At 35.5% G+C, this 19,603-nt stretch overlaps 1 protein-coding gene across 1 annotated transcript; it reads right to left on the bottom strand.

The window, feature by feature from the left end:
* Positions 1 to 1,382: 1,382 nt before the first annotated feature.
* LOC128230209 (coiled-coil domain-containing protein 91-like) lies at positions 1,383 to 14,496 on the bottom strand. The gene is made up of 13 exons (XM_052942285.1): positions 14,358 to 14,496; positions 13,028 to 13,069; positions 12,221 to 12,299; positions 11,610 to 11,779; positions 10,486 to 10,875; positions 8,951 to 9,052; positions 8,573 to 8,758; positions 8,087 to 8,179; positions 6,798 to 6,866; positions 6,544 to 6,630; positions 5,983 to 6,072; positions 3,308 to 3,421; positions 1,383 to 2,931 (listed from the first exon to the last, which is right to left on the bottom strand). Exons 1-13 carry the CDS (start codon positions 14,370 to 14,372, stop codon positions 2,779 to 2,781), a joined length of 1,590 nt encoding a protein of 529 aa, XP_052798245.1. The 5' UTR covers positions 14,373 to 14,496; the 3' UTR covers positions 1,383 to 2,778.
* Positions 14,497 to 19,603: the final 5,107 nt, after the last annotated feature.

The raw sequence follows: 19,603 nt of genomic DNA, 5'->3' as shown, positions 1-19,603 counted from the left end.
TTAGCAAAAAAAATGAGTTGCATCATTGCTAAAATATGAAGCAGAGTAATTTGGATAAGGGTAAACGGCATTTTCCGTAGTGATTAATATTAGTTTGAATTAAACGCGTGCCGTTTTCCAAAGTTCCACAACTATTGTATTCCTATTTTATTCCTAGTCAGTCGAGATGGCGGGGTGGGGGGATTCCTATTTTATTCCTAGTCAGTCGAGATGGCGGGGTGGGGGGATTCCTATTGTATTCCTAGTCAGTCGAGATGGCGGGGTGGGGGGATTCGTATTTTATTCCTAGTCAGTCGAGATGGCGGGGTGGGGGGATTCGGAAATACCGGTATACATAAAAAAATATAATTTAGTTGTATTTGGCTTGTCGAGACCTTGACCTTGGTCGTGCACCTCGGTGCAAGTTGTCATTTGGCTTGTCGAGACCTTGACCTTGGTCGTGCACCTCGGTGCTAGTTGTCATTTGGCTTGTCGAGACCTTGACCTTGGTCGTGCACCTCGGTGCTAGTTGTCATTTGGCTTGTCGAGACCTTGACCTTGGTCGTGCACCTCGGTGCTAGTTGTCATTTGGCTTGTCGAGACCTTGACCTTGGTCGTGCACCTCGGTGCTAGTTGTCATTTGGCTTGTCGAGACATTGACCTTGGTCGTGCACCTCGGTGCTAGTTGTCATTTGGCTTGTCGAGACCTTGACCTTGGTCGTGCACCTCGGTGCTAGTTGTCATTTGGCTCGTCGAGACCTTGACCTTGGTCGTGCACCTCGGTGCTAGTTGTCATTTGGCTCGTCGAGACCTTGACCTTGGTCGTGCACCTCGGTGCTAGTTGTCATTTGGTAGTGAAATCCATAGTGGGCTATAAATATTATGGGATTTATAAACTTAAATTAATTAATTCGTTATGGATAAATGTATAAATAACACGTATAATCCCGTCGCTGGAATTACAAAGTCTAAACACGTATACTGCATGTATAATTATCAAGGTCGAGACGCCCAAGTATTTGGCGGTTGCATTATTGCTTTGCGTGGCCTTGCCAGGAGATATATATTGCGGATTTTTGCATTGGCTATTTGGCAATAGGAACATTTACATGAAGACGTTGTTGCGGAGTTATCCCTCTTTGTTAAACAGTCTATTCCAGCATTTTTTTTTAAATTTCATTTTGTATATACACTTAATACAACGGGTCAGCCTAGCCTCTTTAGGCTTGCGTGGTCTGTTCCCACTCGGGACTTCGAGCCGTGTGTCGCTAGGACCTATTATGGAGTTCGTTCGTTTTCAAGGCCATATGTTGCTTATTTTTTTACTAATAGCTTTTATTAACTATTTGTTAAGCTGTTGTTATCATGTTGGATGTGTAGTCATAAACTCAGGGACTGTCAATGTTGTTTATTTGGTTTCTTTTCAACAAAGAAGTAAAATAATGCGTTTAACTGATCAAATCATTTAAAAGCGCAAATTAGCCAAATGAACACCAGTGGACTACTTATGGAGATATTACACAACTGGCTGATAAAGTTTATTAAACTGAACTATTTAATGGTTAGCATTAAAGTTTTCAAAGCAAAACAATAAAAAAAATACATGCAAATACTAGTAATAATTTTGCAAACTTATTTGCACAGTACAGTACAGCAACAACCATTCTGAATAACTGGCATTGATTCCTTTCCCGATATCTGCCCTTAAGGTAGAATAAATGCTCTCTGAACTCCTTTAAATAATAGGTATGAATAACAATCAATAAAATTATTATATAATAAAGTGCCTCATTCGATTTTTTAGTAAATAGTCATTTGTATGTTTTTATTTTTTTATTTTTTATACAAATGTTTTGTTTGTCGAAACTTCACTAGGTTTAAAACTGTATAACAAAACAAAATATAAACTGTTATTTACTTTATTATGTAAACAAAGTAACTGACATAAATCATGCTAATTCTTTATTATATGTATTATTAAACATATAAAAATGTTTATTATACTGTGTATCTATATATAGATACTGTGTATTCAGGGAAATGTTTTGATTATGGGTCAAATTGACCTAAATCCAATATTAACTTGTTTATGTATTGATTTGATGAATAAATGATCACTGTGTGAGCTATGGCCATTGGCATTATGATGGTTTAAAAAGAGAATTTCAAAGAGTATTTCACATGAAAACTAATAGATGTGTTTACTTGGCACAAATCCAAGAGTCTTATTAAGTCCACCCAGTCTATTTACAACACGAGGGTTGCAAGTGAATGCAAACGGTTTGCCTGTTTTCAGTTGGTGAAGGGACATGCCACCACAGTCATATGTTTATCTTTATGTATGTGTACACTATTGAAACATGAGTACCAAGTTCATTGTGAAAACCTAGAACAGTTTTTGATTGGTGGCGTAGGATTGACATTTTTGCATGACTCCAGTGGTGACAACACATGAGCTTCTTAAATACATGTACATGTATAGAAAATAACAATGTGATTATTTTCTTAAAAAAACAACAAAAATACACTGGGACAAGCAAAGCATGTTTGATGTTTAAAAGCAAGTGGCCTATCACTAGACACGTCACAAAGATGCAAGGTGATTCATACAATGTGTACTGTTTAATGAAAACCTAATAAAATATTCTGATTTCAACAATAATTATGCTCTCGACTTAAATGACAATGACAGTATTATGCACTTTGTTATATTTATTTGCACAGTTGAGCATTTTTTGTTCCATCAGTAGATATGTTATAATTCACTTCAACTGTAACAACATCACTTCTGCAACAACCTCAGGAAACTCCGGAGTCTGAATCAGTCGGATTGTCTTGTCCGCTGTGGTCAGATTTGTCCGGAGTGGTCATCAGTAAGGCAAGCTGTTGGCGGGCACTCTCCAAAAATAAATCCAGGCTTGCTAGCTGACGCCTGTGTAACCTTTGATCACTCTGAAACACAATTACATGGACATTCTGTATGATAATGTATTTAATTCATATCATCATCCAAAAAGAAACAGTATTTCTATGCAATTAAAGACAAAGTAAGCCACTAATTCTAGATCTACAAACTATGAACATTACCATATGTAATCAAGAAATAGAGAAGGTTAAATGAATTTCTTAGAGTATTTTTTTCTGTTTAACTCTGCTTGTTTCCACAAACACTAGGAATAACATGGTATAGCATAACTACATGGAAATGTTTCAACATATGTAATGTACCTGGTATTCTAAGAAACAATCCTTTAGTGCACTGTACATATTTCCGCAAAAGTGCTATTTACCACAAATACATGGACAACATATAGGGTTAGCCACTGACCTCCCTTAGGTGTTGAAGATGAGAGGTCATATCCTCCCTTGCGACCCTCACAGCCCCTTGAAGGGCATCTTGACCCCTTGACCTCTCCTCTCTCAAAGCCACTGACAACTCCTCCTGAAGTAGAAACACAATCTTTTTTTACTTTGAACATAGAACAATTATTCCTTTCAGGTCTTTAATATCCCATGGTCAATTTACGGTACATGCAGAGCATCATATTCCGTGGTCTCTTATCCAGCAGTGATAGGGACTACTCTTCCTAGAACCGAAACATGATTAAATTTAACTGTAAATTTTTCAAAAATGATCCCCTTCATTGCCTCCCAACTCCAAGAGAAGGGCTCATGATTAGGATGTTTGAAATTGTATATATCACTGCTAGTAAGTTTCAACACCATTCACACATATTTTGCAAATATACAGCATAAATGAATTTTATTCATATCAAAATCTTGCTTTTTGGAGTCTGAGTTTAGATTCTAATTTAACACCGTTTGTTAACTTGAGCCCAAAATAAAAATGCATGACTGTGTAAACTGAGGGATTTATTACCATTTGCAAAAATATTCACTAAAATTTACAGACTATATTTAAAGAATAAAATACCCATTACATGATATTTTGTCCATAATGCTTGAGTCTTGAATCAAATTTGAGACTGTTCGTAAACCTTATGGCACAATTCAAGCTCACAGACGCAGAAAGGCATATCTTAAAATGTTAAAAAAAATCTTATATATTAAACATAATCAGTTGAAACATTTGAGAAATTAATTATAGTTAAAAAAAGAGTAGATAATTGTTAATTTCACTGTAAGATCATTATCTATTTTGCGTCCAAATATGGGCCATAATTTGCATCAAATGTAAAATCAAGTTATCTAACTTGATAAATTAATTAGGTTGGAGGGTTAAGAGCCCTTGTATAATTTTTAAATGCAATATGTCAAGAAGTTGCCGAGATATTGACTTATGTTGCTAACACGCACAACCTTAACCAAGGTGCGACGCCAACGCTGACGCCAGCATAACAGTAAAGCTCTCATATTCTTCGAATAGTTGTGCTTAAAATTAATCGGGTCATACCTACATACAAGTCTGAGATGCAAGTACTTTCTTTGTATTGATCAGACAAGGTTTTTGTATTCAAGTTTACAAAGTCATTTGATGGGCTGACCTGATCTGCTGGTGCTGACCCTGATCTGTAGGTGGTGACAAACCTCCCTACCAAGTTTAAGATGCAAGTATTTTTTTTTGTATTGATCAGAAAAGGTTTTTGTTTTCAAGGTCACAGAGTAATTTGGACTGACCTGGTGTTGACCAACCTCCCTACCAAGTTTGAGGATTGTAAGACCAAGCCTACTCTAGTTATCAATCTTACAGGTTTATTACCTTTGACCTTCTGACCTAAAATCAATAGGGCTTATAATCTGGTCATGACCAGCCTCCTTTTCAAGTTTGCAGACCTTATGATCAAGCATTCTATAGTTATCAATTGGACAAGGTTTGGTGTTTCAAAGTGGGCACAATAATTTCCGATTTTCATTAATTTAAGGGCAATAACTGTGATAGTACTGATCCAATCTAGACAAAATTTGATTATGCACCACTGTACTATGGTTGTACACCAATCATGTACTTTTCACTAATACTTTTCAATAGTTATACATATACATAAATGGCTCCAAATGGACACATTTGAGATTTTTTTCATTAATCAAAAGGCAATTGGTACAAACGTGTGGATGCACAACAACACTCTAGTTATACTCATTTCATATAAGCAACACTCTAGTTACACACATTTCATGTAAGCAACACTCTAGTTATACTCATTTCATATAAGCAACACTCTAGTTATACTCATTTCATATAAGCAACACTCTAGTTATACTCATTTCATATAAGCAACACTCTAGTTATACTCATTTCATATAAGCAACACTCTAGTTATACTCATTTCATATAAGCAACACTCTAGTTATACTCATTTCATATAAGCAACACTCTAGTTATACTCATTTCATATAAGCAACACTCTAGTTATACTCATTTCATATAAACAACACTCTAGTTATACTCATTTCATACAAGCAACACTCTAGTTATACTCATTTCATACAAGCAACACTCTAGTTATACTCATTTCATACAAGCAACACTCTAGTTATACTCATTTCATACAAGCAACACTCTAGTTATACTCATTTCATACAAGCAACACTCTAGTTATACTCATTTCATATAAGTGTCATTACATTCTGTCCTAAATTCTCACAGTAATAGCCGTGGATTGATTTTTTAAGGCTTTTTCATAACTTAAAGGGCAATAACATTTGTGTTATACACACTTGACGTAAGTTTCATTAATTTCTGTTTAGTTGTTACATAGAAATAGCTGTGAACTGACAGAGGGATGGAAAAATGGACAGACAAGGTCAAATCTATATCCTTTGGCTAAACTCATATGCATAAATTTATGATCAAGAAAGCAATGGCGGCTGTTTGTACATGTAGCTAAAAATTTGTTTTAAATTTTGTTTTTTTATCCTATACAGTCTTAACTTACAAGTAGCCTCATGATCAGATTTTGCCCATAACCAAACTCGACAACAGAGATCTTATGACCAACATCATCCTTATTCTAGATATGAGGAAAATTGCGAAATATGCACCTTATATTTATCCTGCTGTTCATGTAGGGCTTTCTCAAGCTGTTCCCGGTGTTTCCCAGCCTCCTCTGACATCTGGGTGGTAAACTGCTCCTGGAAATAAGTTATGATAAGGTTGGATATAAAGTCTTGAAGGGAAACCAATCATTTTTACAAAGTGGCTCCTCATGGTGAGGACAATTTCCGACTTGACTTACAACTGATACAAGAGCAACAAAAGAAGACATCACATAACACTAAAGGGCATACCGAGGGTTACTCAAAACTTTTTGTGTAGCTATTATGCAGATTATTTGTTTTAACTAAGGAGTCATTCGGGTTCCAACTTTCAGAAAATTGAAACCCTTAAGAGATAATACATAGCCCTAATATTTGTTATAGATTGCAGTCAATAATCCCTTTATCAGCTTTTTTTTACCCTTTTAATACATAGGATAGGGTGCATGATTCATCTACATGACAGATCCCGTCTCACATCAGCCTCTGCACCGGACCCTCTCATTTTAACCAAATACAGTTACACTGAAAAATGAACCAGCCCGTGATAGAAGGAAGGAATGTTACCTGTTGTTGTTTGAGGGCCTGTGCCCCCCTGTCTTGCTCCTCTTTAACTGCCTCTGTCAGTCTCCTCTCTAGCCCCTCCTGCTCAGCCTGTGTGGTATATAATAATACATAGGACAAATAATGTACAAAGACAAAAAGGTTTAAATAATCTTTTCTTAATAATTTAACATACACATTAACATATAGATGTTAAGGAAAAGAAAGGATAACAAATTGTTGTGAAATAAATTGTTGTATATAAAGTAAAGTCTTACCTGAATTGCATCCTGAATTTTAGCTTCATATTTTGTTCTCTCCCCTTCCAGAGCATTCACAACCTGCTCCTGAAGGCACAGAGCATGGATGAGTCATTTGTTTAAACCTGTCTATTTTCAAAATATTGTGAAAGGTTATAACAAAATTACCCTAATAACACAATATAGGTACAATATTTCTCGATAGTCTGGCCTTATGCTGCAGTTCAACTGTTGCACATGGATGGAACTCACACACCAAGCTTGACAACTTCAACCCAAACTTTGATGTATCAATGCAACAGCCATACTCAAAATACAGGACATCAAGAAATTTGATAGAAAGGTTACAAAACTGGGTGCTTTTTTGTCCAAGTATTATCATTTTAAAAGAATGCATAGTACACCATTATTAACATAAAAAAGTCTGGATTAAGGAGCTTACACAATCCATTCTCCTTAATGATGATTTTATAATCTATCAATAATGTTAGTTCAGTTTCCTGCATGCTGCCATTAGAAGTAATAGGTTACAGAAAGAAAAGGAATACTAGGAGATTAACAAGAGCTGTCACAGAGACAGCGCCTTCGACTATTCCGCCAACTAGAGTTATATAACTTGGTTAATTAAGTAGGTTGGATGGTTGAGTACCATTGTATTAAGTCTCAATGCAAAACATCAAGTAGTTGCTGAGATATTAACCTATGTGTCCTTACATGCAAAACCGTAACAAGAATTTCTAAATCAAATACTAGTAATACAGGCCCATAATTTGCATTAGATTCAAATAAGTGTTATCTAACTTCATTCATTTAGTAGGTTAGATAGTTGGGAATACATTTCTAAATTTTCAATGCAATACATGTGGTATTAACTGAGATAATGACTTAAAGGTGCTTACATGCAAAACCTTAACCAAGGTGTGACGCCGACGCCAATGCCGACACTAGGGTGAGTAGTATAGCTCTCCTTATTCTTTGAATAGTCGAGCTAAAAATGGTTGCCTTGTGCTTTGTGCTAAAATAAGCTAAATATTTTATGATTATTACAACTGGATTTGTAAATTGCTTAAATGATAAATTAAACTTGAAATGTCCTAGAAACATTTATGACTTCTAGTACTGCATTTGTTTACACATGTTTGGTCCAACTAGAACTCATCGGTCACAGTAATGTGTTAAACTGAGAAAAGCAGAGTCTTGAATCTATCTCAAACATCAGCATACATTTTCGGTTTGCCTGTGCTACATGTAAGTATTACTTTTCGGAAATATGTATTTCTCTACCGGTATATGTTGTAAAGACTTACCTTATTTTTTTCTTTCATTTCAGCTATGGCTTCCTTAAGTAGTTTTTCATTTTTCTTTCGTTCTACTTCTTGTAATCTATCAAATTCTTCTTTCTGTCATCAAGAAAGTATACAATACTATTTCAATAATATATTTATGATAGCTTAAAAACATATTTATTATTTAAGTAAATAGTTCAAAGACATGATGATTACATGTCCAGAGGTATAACTTTAACACAATTCTCAGATATTTTTTTAACTCATAAATCAAAATAAAATAATAAACTTAGTACACAGACTCCCTAACAGAGGATATGTAGCTCCTTCCCCATCAACCACAAATCACCTGTTCAACCAACAACTGTTGAAGGGGGTCCATCTCATGAAAGAGGAATTATATGATGACTCTGACTGCGTCACCTTCTGTTTCTGTACCAGGATCCAGTGTTTCCCTGTAATTTCACCATAAATAGCCTCTCCCCCTAGTCCTCCCTTATAACTCACCTGTTCTACCAGTAAGTGTCGAAGGTGGTCGGTCTCCTGTGAGAGGGTTTGTGTGACAGATCGGAGGCCTGTTTCCCTCTGTTCCTGGACCAGTGTGGCCAGTGAGGCCCTGTACTCCCCAACAACCATTGTCACCGCCTCATGACCAGCAGATCGCAAGGCCTCCAGCTGCTCAGTATGGTCAGCCTGAAAACAGACACAGAAGCCATGTGGTAAGTCACTTGTTTTTTGATATATGTTACATTTTACTGACCTCGAGCACTTATACCCAAAAATTTAAAATTACACAAAAAATTATACATGTCCAGTTAGTCATTTTACAATTTGGCAACACTCATTGATAACAGGTCCCATACATGGACAAATATATACATTTACATTGACTTTTTCCAGGTTTTGCCTGGCCTCTGTTGCAAGAGCCTCTGCCCGAACCAGGTCCTCTGCTAACCTGGCATTTTCTCCTTGTTGCTGTGTCAGCTCCTGTATGGAAAGTAGGCAGAGAGTGAAAATCACAACAATCATATGATTCTGTTTGGAATGTATGTTTGTATATGGCACTTGCATCATACAAAGCACCATAAGACAACCTTACATGATCTATTAGCAATAACAAGTATAAGAAAACAACCCTGAAGCTAATGTTGACAACCATTTTTGAACAACCCAGAGCTGTCACAGAAACAAGAGGACTCGTTTGGGCCTTGTTGGGCGTATAGTCAATATTAGAGCACAAGAGATGTTTATAAAACATGAATTTCCCCTTATTACAGCCATAAAGTCTTTTCACATTAAATGTCTGTGGGGTAATTAAAAGATATGACCAACATCCCTAAGTTTGTGGATATTAGTTATGGTAATTGATCAGTTCTTAAAGTTGCTATAGCAGTTGATGAATTACAGTTTCCAGTAAAACATGTGTGTGTTATGTGTTAATTGAAATAGTAACCAATATCTTTATAATAAATCAGCAATGGTCAATTTCCTGCAACGTTCCAGCATTTTGGTGCTATCGTAAAAAATGTTGATCTAAAAAAAAATAGGGGTCTACAATAGGAAGATACCGTGCATGACCAAACTCCCCACAAAGTTCCAGGCGTTCTCTTTATATTGATCAGATAAGGCTTTTGTGTTCAAGGTTATTGTGACCTTCACCTTTGACCTCAATAACGATTGCGGTCATCTGCAGGTAAAGACAAAGTAAGGCCCATGGATACACTAGTCATCAACCGGAGAGCTTTTTTTGTTAAAGGTCACCATGACTGTGACCTTCAACATGATTATGTCAAAATCAATAGGTTATCTGTTGGTCATAACCAACCTCCCTACCAAGTTTGGATACCCAAGTGTTTTGTAGATATCAATTGTAAAATATTCGGTCTCCAGACTGACTGACTGACATGTGCAGGAAACTTTCCCCCTGCTTCTTTGAAGGTGGGCATATAATAAAACGAAATAAATTCAAATGCTGTGAATCTGTGCTTATTTAAGTGGATGAAATTAATCAACAGCTGTACTAAATTACCATAATTTGACATCACACACCTTGAAATTTGAATCAAATCTGCAAAATTAAAACTTAGTTATGGAAAACAATATAATAGTCATCACTTTGTCATACTTTATCAATGCACAAATTAATCAAATAACTATGAAATACAAATCTATGACCTTAAGTTTCTACATAAAATGAAATTGCCGAACGACCTTCAAAAAATACACCATTTATCTGTTAGATTTCATGTAGTAGACTTGACATCATAATTTTGAACTCCATCTTCTGAAGACATGTTAAATTGTAAATAAGTCTAAACAAAATCTATATGACTAAGAAGGGCTCTATTGTTGCACTTGTTATGCCTTTCTTAATAATAAAGATTTAAATAAAACTTGAATGTCCTAACAGTTTCTATTACCTGTTTGATGCTTTCTTTTTCTTGTAATGCTCTTTGAACAATAGCATTGTTCTCATCAGCATGAGCAGCATCCCGTCTGACTGCCAAGCTCCAGTCAACCTGATTGGCTGACTCATCTTTATTTTCTGCAATCTCATTGGCCGGACCACCAGTGGCTCCACCAGTTTCTGCTCTCTCAGCCAATCCCTGGCCTCCTTGGTCAGAACCAGGAGTACCTGGTGCCGGTCGACTCAGGACAGCAGATGGCTGTGCACTGTCTGCCCTTGCCTGAGCTCCATGTCCAATGTCAAGGCCACTGATGTCTGGCATCTGTGATTGATTGGACATAGATGATGATCTGAAGCTGCCATCTAGTATATCATTCGCAAGGCTGAAATTGTCTTGCTCATTCTGAAATGAGTAATTTAAAAACATTTGTTAATAGTATAGTACATATATATTGTAGATAGTATAATTAATCATCATAAACACGGCAATTGTTCAATGGAAAGAACAGGAGCTGTCATAGTCAGAGACGAAACCTCCTGAAGTGCTTTACAGCTCAATGGATTATGCAATAATATGCCTACATTCAGGAAGAGCTACATGTATCATAAACTATAAGCATATGCCTGCCCCCATGATGGTCGACATTAAGTGTCAAGGAGTGATGCAGTAAGAGATAAAGACATGGGCCTTGCACCCGATCTATATACTGAACACATGTGCCAAGTAATCTTAAAATATCTCAATGCAGGACGTACACAGATATCTGCACATATGCAGCATTCCAAAATGATAAACCTGTAAGAGTGGCCTTGACCTTTGAGGTACTGGACGTGAATATGGCAAGAGACAAGTCTTCTTTATGTACTGAACACATCCAAGTAATATTAAAATCCCTCACTGAATGACAAAGTTTCAGCAGGGACATTGCGAACCGGATGGATGAGCATGAGCTTTTAACATAGGTAACTACACAGAAATGCGCCTTACCATATTGTCAATAAAACAAATAAGCCCTAGATGTTTGTGCAGACAGATGGAAGGTGCTGTTTTAATATGCCCTCCTGAACCATTTATGTTTTTAAATCAACCAGTCAAGAATCATTACAACAAATCTGAAACCAATAATCAAACCCTACCAGTCCATCCCCATCTTCGCCAGTTGCCCCATCTGCTGAGTTCAAGTCAGACGGAACCCTCGCCTGGGCACTGCTAGCTATGTCCACTGTGGTAGGTGTGTCCAGGTGGGCTGGAAATCGATTCTGTCCACACAGTAGGTCAGGCTGGACATTCCGCATGCCTGGTACAGCTGCGGGGAATATGAGATAAAATATGAGAGTTGAGACAATCATCAGACATGGTATGTGTAGTTAAAGGTACATTGTGAATACCATTACTACATAGTTGAATGTTTTTTAGCAAGAAATCATCGATAAAACTTTTTGACATTAAAACAGTAATATTTACAATTGTGAGCCCAAAATTTCAGAGTTATTTTCAGATTGGATGAATTGTGTAAAACATATGTATGAAGTAATTCTTTACAACCTTGACCAAACAACAAAGGAAGATATGTCATCATGAGCACTGCAGTAACATTACATTCATTGAGTCAGTATTTATTGTAAGGTAAATGTCATCATTTAATAGCAATTAAACATCAGAAATGCTATAATATCTGGTAACTCAACAGTAATTCATGTATAATTACATGACCATAATATGTATGAGGTCAGTGGCTTGCATATACCTGGTGCAAACATGGCTGCCCAGACATTTGGTGCTGCTTGAGCCCCGCCCTGATTCTCGTTCTCTGTTGGCTCGGCCCCCTGCAACAGCAAGGAAATACCACTTGTGAAACTAACACAGAATTAAGAAAAAATATGGTCCTTTTTACATAAGACTTCTAAAATGTATTTAGAATGTAAATAGTATAGGATGAATGGTTATTACTGAATTCAATTTCATTAGGTCTATAATAAAATAGTCCAAGCTTTTTAAACTTAAGCTACTTGCTCTTTGAAACTCAACAAATCAAAAACACCTTAATAAAGAGAGAGTAAATAGGTAAACTAATTCATGAATGCAAATCAAACACATGTTTTACTATACAGTTTTCATGTTGAGGTTTTGATGAGGGATTTCTCTTGACTATAATTTTTTTTTAAATAGTGACCAATCATCAAATAAAAAGCTGCTGCTGTTATCATAATCATGACTTATAATAAGCATAACATAAATGAGTATGAGTTATCGTCCATATTTTGAATTTTATGGAATACATAAGAAGCCAGCATAGCAAGCTCTGTGATATGTTCTATAAAATACAAAATATGAATGATAACAAATTTACAGTTTGACCTATTTTGTCACGTTCACAATGCACCTGTTATAAGAGTTTGATCATGTCGACCCCATACAGAAGAAAAACCTGATTTATTTTCTCCACATGAAAGCGTCTGTGTGAGGAATAATTGTCAAATTTCAAACACAATACAGTGATTTCATTGGCGAACACAGAAGGGCAAACTTTGATTTTGTCATCATTCAAACATACCTCAAAGCCACCGAAGTCCCCAAAATCATCATCATCTGCATTCTGAAATAAAACATTTGATCATTCATAAAAATTGTGAATTGGTATTGCCAGATCCAAACTTTTTTTAGTTGATCAGTAAATATTTAGATTTGTTTGTTTTTGCTTTTATGACTGATTTAAATGATACAAACAAAATTTTCTTCTTAGGAGCCAAATGGAAATTGAAGTTTCTGGGGAATCGGTTCAGCCACTGCAGGTAAACAATTTCTAAAAAATCTTATCAAACTGATTTTTAAAATAAAAGCTTAACAATCTGAATGTGAAGTTTCATTTATTGAGCGTGTTTATTTTTTAAAAATGTGTCCCTCTGAGACTAGAAGAAGACTAGTGAGGTGAGCCGATTTATAAATATGAACCCAGATTTGTTCAGGGTAGTGAGCTGTTTCGGAGGAACTAATTATGTAAACTTCAGAATTATCATCACAGGAATGGCCAGCTATAAAAGATTTCAAGGTAGTTGGAATCAACAGATATATTTCCTAACCACATAAAGAGGCAGGGACAAAAAGACCCTGTAAATACTAGCTGTACACATGTTCTCAAGTCTTTATCAAATCAGGTATAATTTTGAGTCATTTATATTGCAACCTGGCAATGGGTGGTTCAAACATGGGTTCTATATGTCTCTCAGTGTCACATTGATGAGTAGATCATAAACCAAGGTTGCATTCAAAGTTGTGAAAACAATGAAGCAGACACATGATCAAGAATTAAACCTGTGACCTGGTACCATGATACAATGGTTGGAACATTGGCACAACATTTGTTGACTTGATGAGTATAGGGTGTAAAACAATTTTTATGTAAATCCTTCAAGAGATGTGGATTGACTGATTAAAATCCTTTAAGGGGAGTGCAAGAGATATGAAGCTGGCATGAAAATGATTGACGGAAAAAGGTGCATTGATTCCTATAATTCTTTCCCAATTAAATTCACTTTCTGGCAAGGGAATAAATACATCTGATGTAGAATTGGTTAAAGATTGGGAGTACTTCAATATTCAATGATTTTAATCATTATTCATTCAGAAATTTCATTTCCTTAGAAAATCAAATGTACATTTATAGACTTATCTATTGTATTAATAGTTCACAAATGTATAGTGTAGAAAAGAAAATATATTTAGATTATTTTGTGTTATCTCAAGGAATGCATCGCTTTGACTTGAATAAAATCTTAAAAAATATCCGAAGTTGTGGTCCGAAAACATGGGCATTATACATATTTTCATGGTCAAGATACATACTAGTAAACAGCATTCATAAAATTGTTAATAAACGATTTTACCTGATTCTGACTCATTTTATTGACACACGATCAGAAATAAATTTAATGAATTAACCAAGATTGTCAACAAAAAGTTGTTGATTTATCGTTGTTTAAGTTTTTCTATGGGCGCAGCCATATTGTGAACGTGTACTACTCGGGACCCGGAACTTAACTAGGCAAAACCGTAAAAACGGCTTGGTAACAAGGCCGAAATTTTTCAAACGGTTATACCAAAGCTACATGTATGTTATTTTTAGCCGTACAAATTTTTGATAAAAAAGCTAATAGTAAAAGAATGAAAAAAACGTCACGGCCAATATTTGCGAAGAAACGTCTTTAAGGTGGAACGCGACCCTGAGCGAATTTTCGAGTTAATCATTCTGAAAATTGGTATATAAATAGAAGAGCATATGCCCAGTAATTGACTGTTTTTCGCGGGTAAAACGGCGTCGTGTTTCGCTGAAAAAGTGCGCCTTTCTTTAAATTTTGAAAAAAAAATGCTCGTTTATTTTTTGATTTTTTTAAATACATGTATTCAATGTTTTATTACAAATCGCATGCTATTAAGAAAAGTGTACCTAACCGACTTCGTTTTTGCGCAGTATCAAATAATCTTATTGGATGCTTCATTAAAAAAATGTCAGACATCAGTGCACAATGACATCATGCGTGTATGGTGTGCATGTTTAACTCAGAATTAGTTTTATATTTTTGTTTCATATTTTTTATAAAACTAGTATATTTAAAAAAAGGCAGATTTGAACAAAAACATATTATAAAAAGGAGTGTAAAAATGAGTCACGAAGTACGCATCTGGCCAAGTCCAGCTTGACAGCTTTCGCATTGTTGGTATTTATTCAATAAACAACATCCTACAGAAAATTCTGTATAATGCTAGATTTTATTCTCGACTTGTGACAGAAATCAATTCCACATTGAGAGGTTTACCTGAGGAATTACTATATTGCAGTGGGCTTCGTGTAACATATGTTCGGGATATTAAACGCTGAAGAAAAATCAATTAGCTCCACCCTCATCTTCTCTATATACGGCAACTGACTAATATGATAAGCAACCTTTATTCTATTGATGCTCAGCATTACAAAGAAATAAAAAAATCGCATCGATATACAGCAGAATGAATGTGATGTAAATATTTGTTCGAAAACAACTAAGAAAAGTTGCATAATATTTGGATTAACAGCGAACATTTTAAGAAGACAAATACTTTTTTAGATGTTTGTCAGCTGGTGATCTTTACACAAAGATAGCTATTTAATAATTGAGATGAAATAGTGTTCCCATAGGGATTGTTCTAATTCTGTTTCGTACATGTGGGTCATATTACAACAACACTATTTTGCGAATAGTCAAGTTTTCATCAAATTTTTAAGACTATATCTCTATACCCGTTATCTTGGATTTATTGATCATCAGTGATTTGTTTTGGATGAATCGATAGTTTGATATTAACTTTTCGGATTATTGCTCACACCGATGATAACAGAATAGCACACTACATGAACGCTTTATTTAACTATGTCCATATCTTTAGGAGAATGCAATACAAACAAGCTTGATGTGAACTTGTATTAAAGATAGCATTACATTAATAACAAGTGCTTGAATGTACCCATCATCAAATAGTCAACAATTTATAAATCGTGAATTCAATTATTTCGAAAACGTTTTTAAAGCCAAAAGAGAAAGAAAATGACAGCAAGATTAAACCTTAACATAGTGTGGATATCTTAAGTTATATATTTTGGACGGAACATCTGACGGAACTATGCTATCTTTGTTCATACTTCTTGGTCTTATTGTCTGCGACATCTCCGTGGTTGTCTGTCAGTCGTCCACAAACACACAAGGTACGTACATACAATGACTTACACATTTCATGATTAAGATGACTACGAAATTCTTTCTGAATTAAAACTTCATTGAAAATAGACTCAACTCATCTCAGAGGGATTATACCCTTTAGAAAATACAAACGTATGATGTCTTATATTTCATAATTACACAGATTTAATCCAAATGCTATATAAAGACATTCTCACCATGGTTCTATTCTATCAAATGTCTCTATCATTAGGGAAGGAGATCAAACTGTACCTTTTTCTGTCATTTATTGCCCCTAATATTATTGTTGAGGACACTAAAGATGACCGTAACACACACATATGTCCACCATTGACAAGTTAGCTTTTGAAGACCATTTATACAGCAGTATATACATCATAAAAATATATACTATTCAAGAGAAACATTCATAATTTATTTTACTTTCACAACTATCGCATATAAAAAAATAATTAAAGACAAACGCACCATTACGTTCATCTGTTCATTGCGATGTCATTGCTGTTGGTTTTCAAAACAGCACGTCCAGCAAAGGGGGGTGGGGTGGGGTGTGTAAGCTTATTTATACTCGCACTTGGGCCTTGCCCATTCGGCAAGTGCTCCGTTAAGATTGTTAGTCATTTTAGGGTTTTGGAGCTGACAAAGCAGCAAAGTTTGCCTTTTTCTTACCTTTATACGCGACTGTATAAATAGGCCGATTGTAGTTGAAATTTAAGGCACTTAATATGTATACATGTCTTCCTATGTCACATATGGTTTGAAATAGTTCGGAGAAGATTCAAAATGGCCCGTATTATAAAGGTATAATTGCTCCAAATACGATCAAGCTTATCATAATGGTAATTGTTAAGTTGTTCAAAAAATGAAAAAAGTGGACATTAATTCCAAACTGTGATACTAACATTTGCTAGGTATGTTTCAACATGATGTCCGGAACTCCCTTGTTTCAATATCCCAAACGTACACTCATATGCACGCAATCCGCATTAAAGACTGCACGCAGTTATCGAAATAAAGTAATTTTGACACGCATTTGTTTAAGGTTTCCAAATGCTGACATCCGAAGCTGCATTTGTCTGTTAACAACATACACACAGAACCGTAAACATTATGAATATTTGATAAAGAGCAAACCGATCAAATGAAGATTTGTTAATTTCTCCAAACATAGCTTTGATATATTGACTTTGTATCGGAATGATTCGGTGTATTCTGACATTATATAAATATTTGATGAGGAAGGTGATTTTTCTTTGTTCTACCATGATTAGCCAGTTTTAGAATGTTATTTACTGTTCTTATCGGCAAACAACCGTATGTTGTTATAGTAACAGCAACACGTATAAGTTGTTTATTTACAGTTTTAAAACTTCCAATACAGCTAAATGCTTCAATTCAATTGATTTTTTTTATGCAAATGCATTTTTACATTTTCAAAAGTTGGTATAACCAATAATGAAGAAGTATCACAGTTCTCTTTCTTCAAACTATTTGTCATTACAGTTGTCATGATATTAACTTAAACTCACAGTCACAAGATTTGCTAATGCTGAAAATAAAAAATAGGCATACGTATAGGTTTAAGCATTGAGTCACTACTCTATGTTTGTCTTTTTCTTCTTCAGATTTATCAATGAGCCGTGTCAATGCCGCCGCAACCACACTTTCAAACCACAACATTGCGGAGTCTTCGGTACACAGCACAGCGGGGATGGAGGTGTCTGTTTCACCCTCGAAGTCAATCGCGGAAATGAGCCAAACCTTCTCCAGGTTGCCCCCCACAACGAGTGCGAACGTAGCATCCGGCGATACTAATCAAACGTTTTCATCATCTGTTATACAAACATCTACAGGTTTATACAGAGAAACTGTAGATACATCAATAATTTCTCATAGCAAATCATTGAAAATGAATTCGGATGAACCCGGAAGTGTACACCTTTCATCATCTGAAATTACACGAACTATAAAGCCATCTAAAACAGTCATAAGAGATAGTGTTAATGGAAGCAGAACTATTGCCACAGTGACCATAGATTCTACAGTCTTGCATAGTTTTGTGAAATCATCTGACCCTAAGATTGCCATCGAAGACAGTTTTACATCACGTAATTCCTCTTCGTCTCATTATACTTCAACACCAGTTTCGAATATTAAATTATCTTCAACATTAAATCTCAGAACTTCCTATACGGACACCACCAGCCTCAGGACTTCAATGAGTGCTACATTTCCTACCTTTACAAAAAGTAATTCTATAATTGCATTAAGTAAATCCTCATCTATCAACTCGATTACGCAGCTTTCGCCGACATTGGTAGACGTATCAAACACAGCAGAAACACGATTTATCGCACCAACCAAGACCACGCAAATAAACTATTCAACTATAGTCGATTCATCATTCGGGGCTACCAGCACCAGCATGAGGTATTTTTCGGAAAAGAAACATTCAATCCATCTTACTTCAGTGCCTCTTGACAATCCAACTACAATGAATGGATCAGGATATTCAACTCTCAATTCACCTTCTAGTATGTATTCTGAAAGTTCCCAATACATGAAGACAACAACAACCTCAATGGGTAAGTCAAGCATGACATCGAATATGCCAGAAAACACAACAAAACTTTCTTCGTCACTTGAACTATCGTCAGTGCCTTCCACAATATCTTTTTCAGAGTATATGTCAGCCGAGAATCTTATAAAGCACTCAGTCACTGGTTTGAATTCACAAACATTAACAACAAACTTTAGCGCACACTTGCAGTCAAATCCTATTTTGTCTGATACATTTGAAACGTTGAGCACCATTTTGCATGGAATTTCATTTTCTGATAACGCGTTTAAATCGTCATCGGATGATTTTATAGGAGCGCAGACATCGTCACCCGCAATGTCTACGCCTACGATAACTGGTTATTACAGTGATTCAGCAAGGGGACATCATACGGACGCCTCAAAATTTGTTGCGACAATATTTACAGATAAAAGCCATTCATTTTCATCTATAGTAAACAGCAGAATACTGCAGACAATTATATTTGCAAAGACCTATTCAGAAGAAAATAAATCATATGATTTTACAACGAGTTCAACTTGGAAATCGGATATAAAAGATACGTTATCAGCATCGGATGAAACGAAGACATATGATGCTCTTGCTTCGCAAATTATTGAATCCGCTACAGACAAACAACATTCGACATCAGAAATTAAATTATCAATGCAAAGGTCTATTATATATACTACTAGTTCAGAAATGCAGCTCAGTTATTCGACCTCAATTAAAACGAAATTAACGGAGAACATTTCGCTTACAGATCAGAAACATTTTACATCTTATCAAACTCGCCCAGAATCCACAATAAATATCTCATTATTAGAAAGCTTCAACA

This window comes from Mya arenaria, chromosome 4 (assembly GCF_026914265.1).
Source record: "Mya arenaria isolate MELC-2E11 chromosome 4, ASM2691426v1".
NCBI lineage: Eukaryota > Metazoa > Mollusca > Bivalvia > Myida > Myidae > Mya > Mya arenaria.
This window is presented reverse-complemented; position numbering and strand designations above follow the sequence as displayed.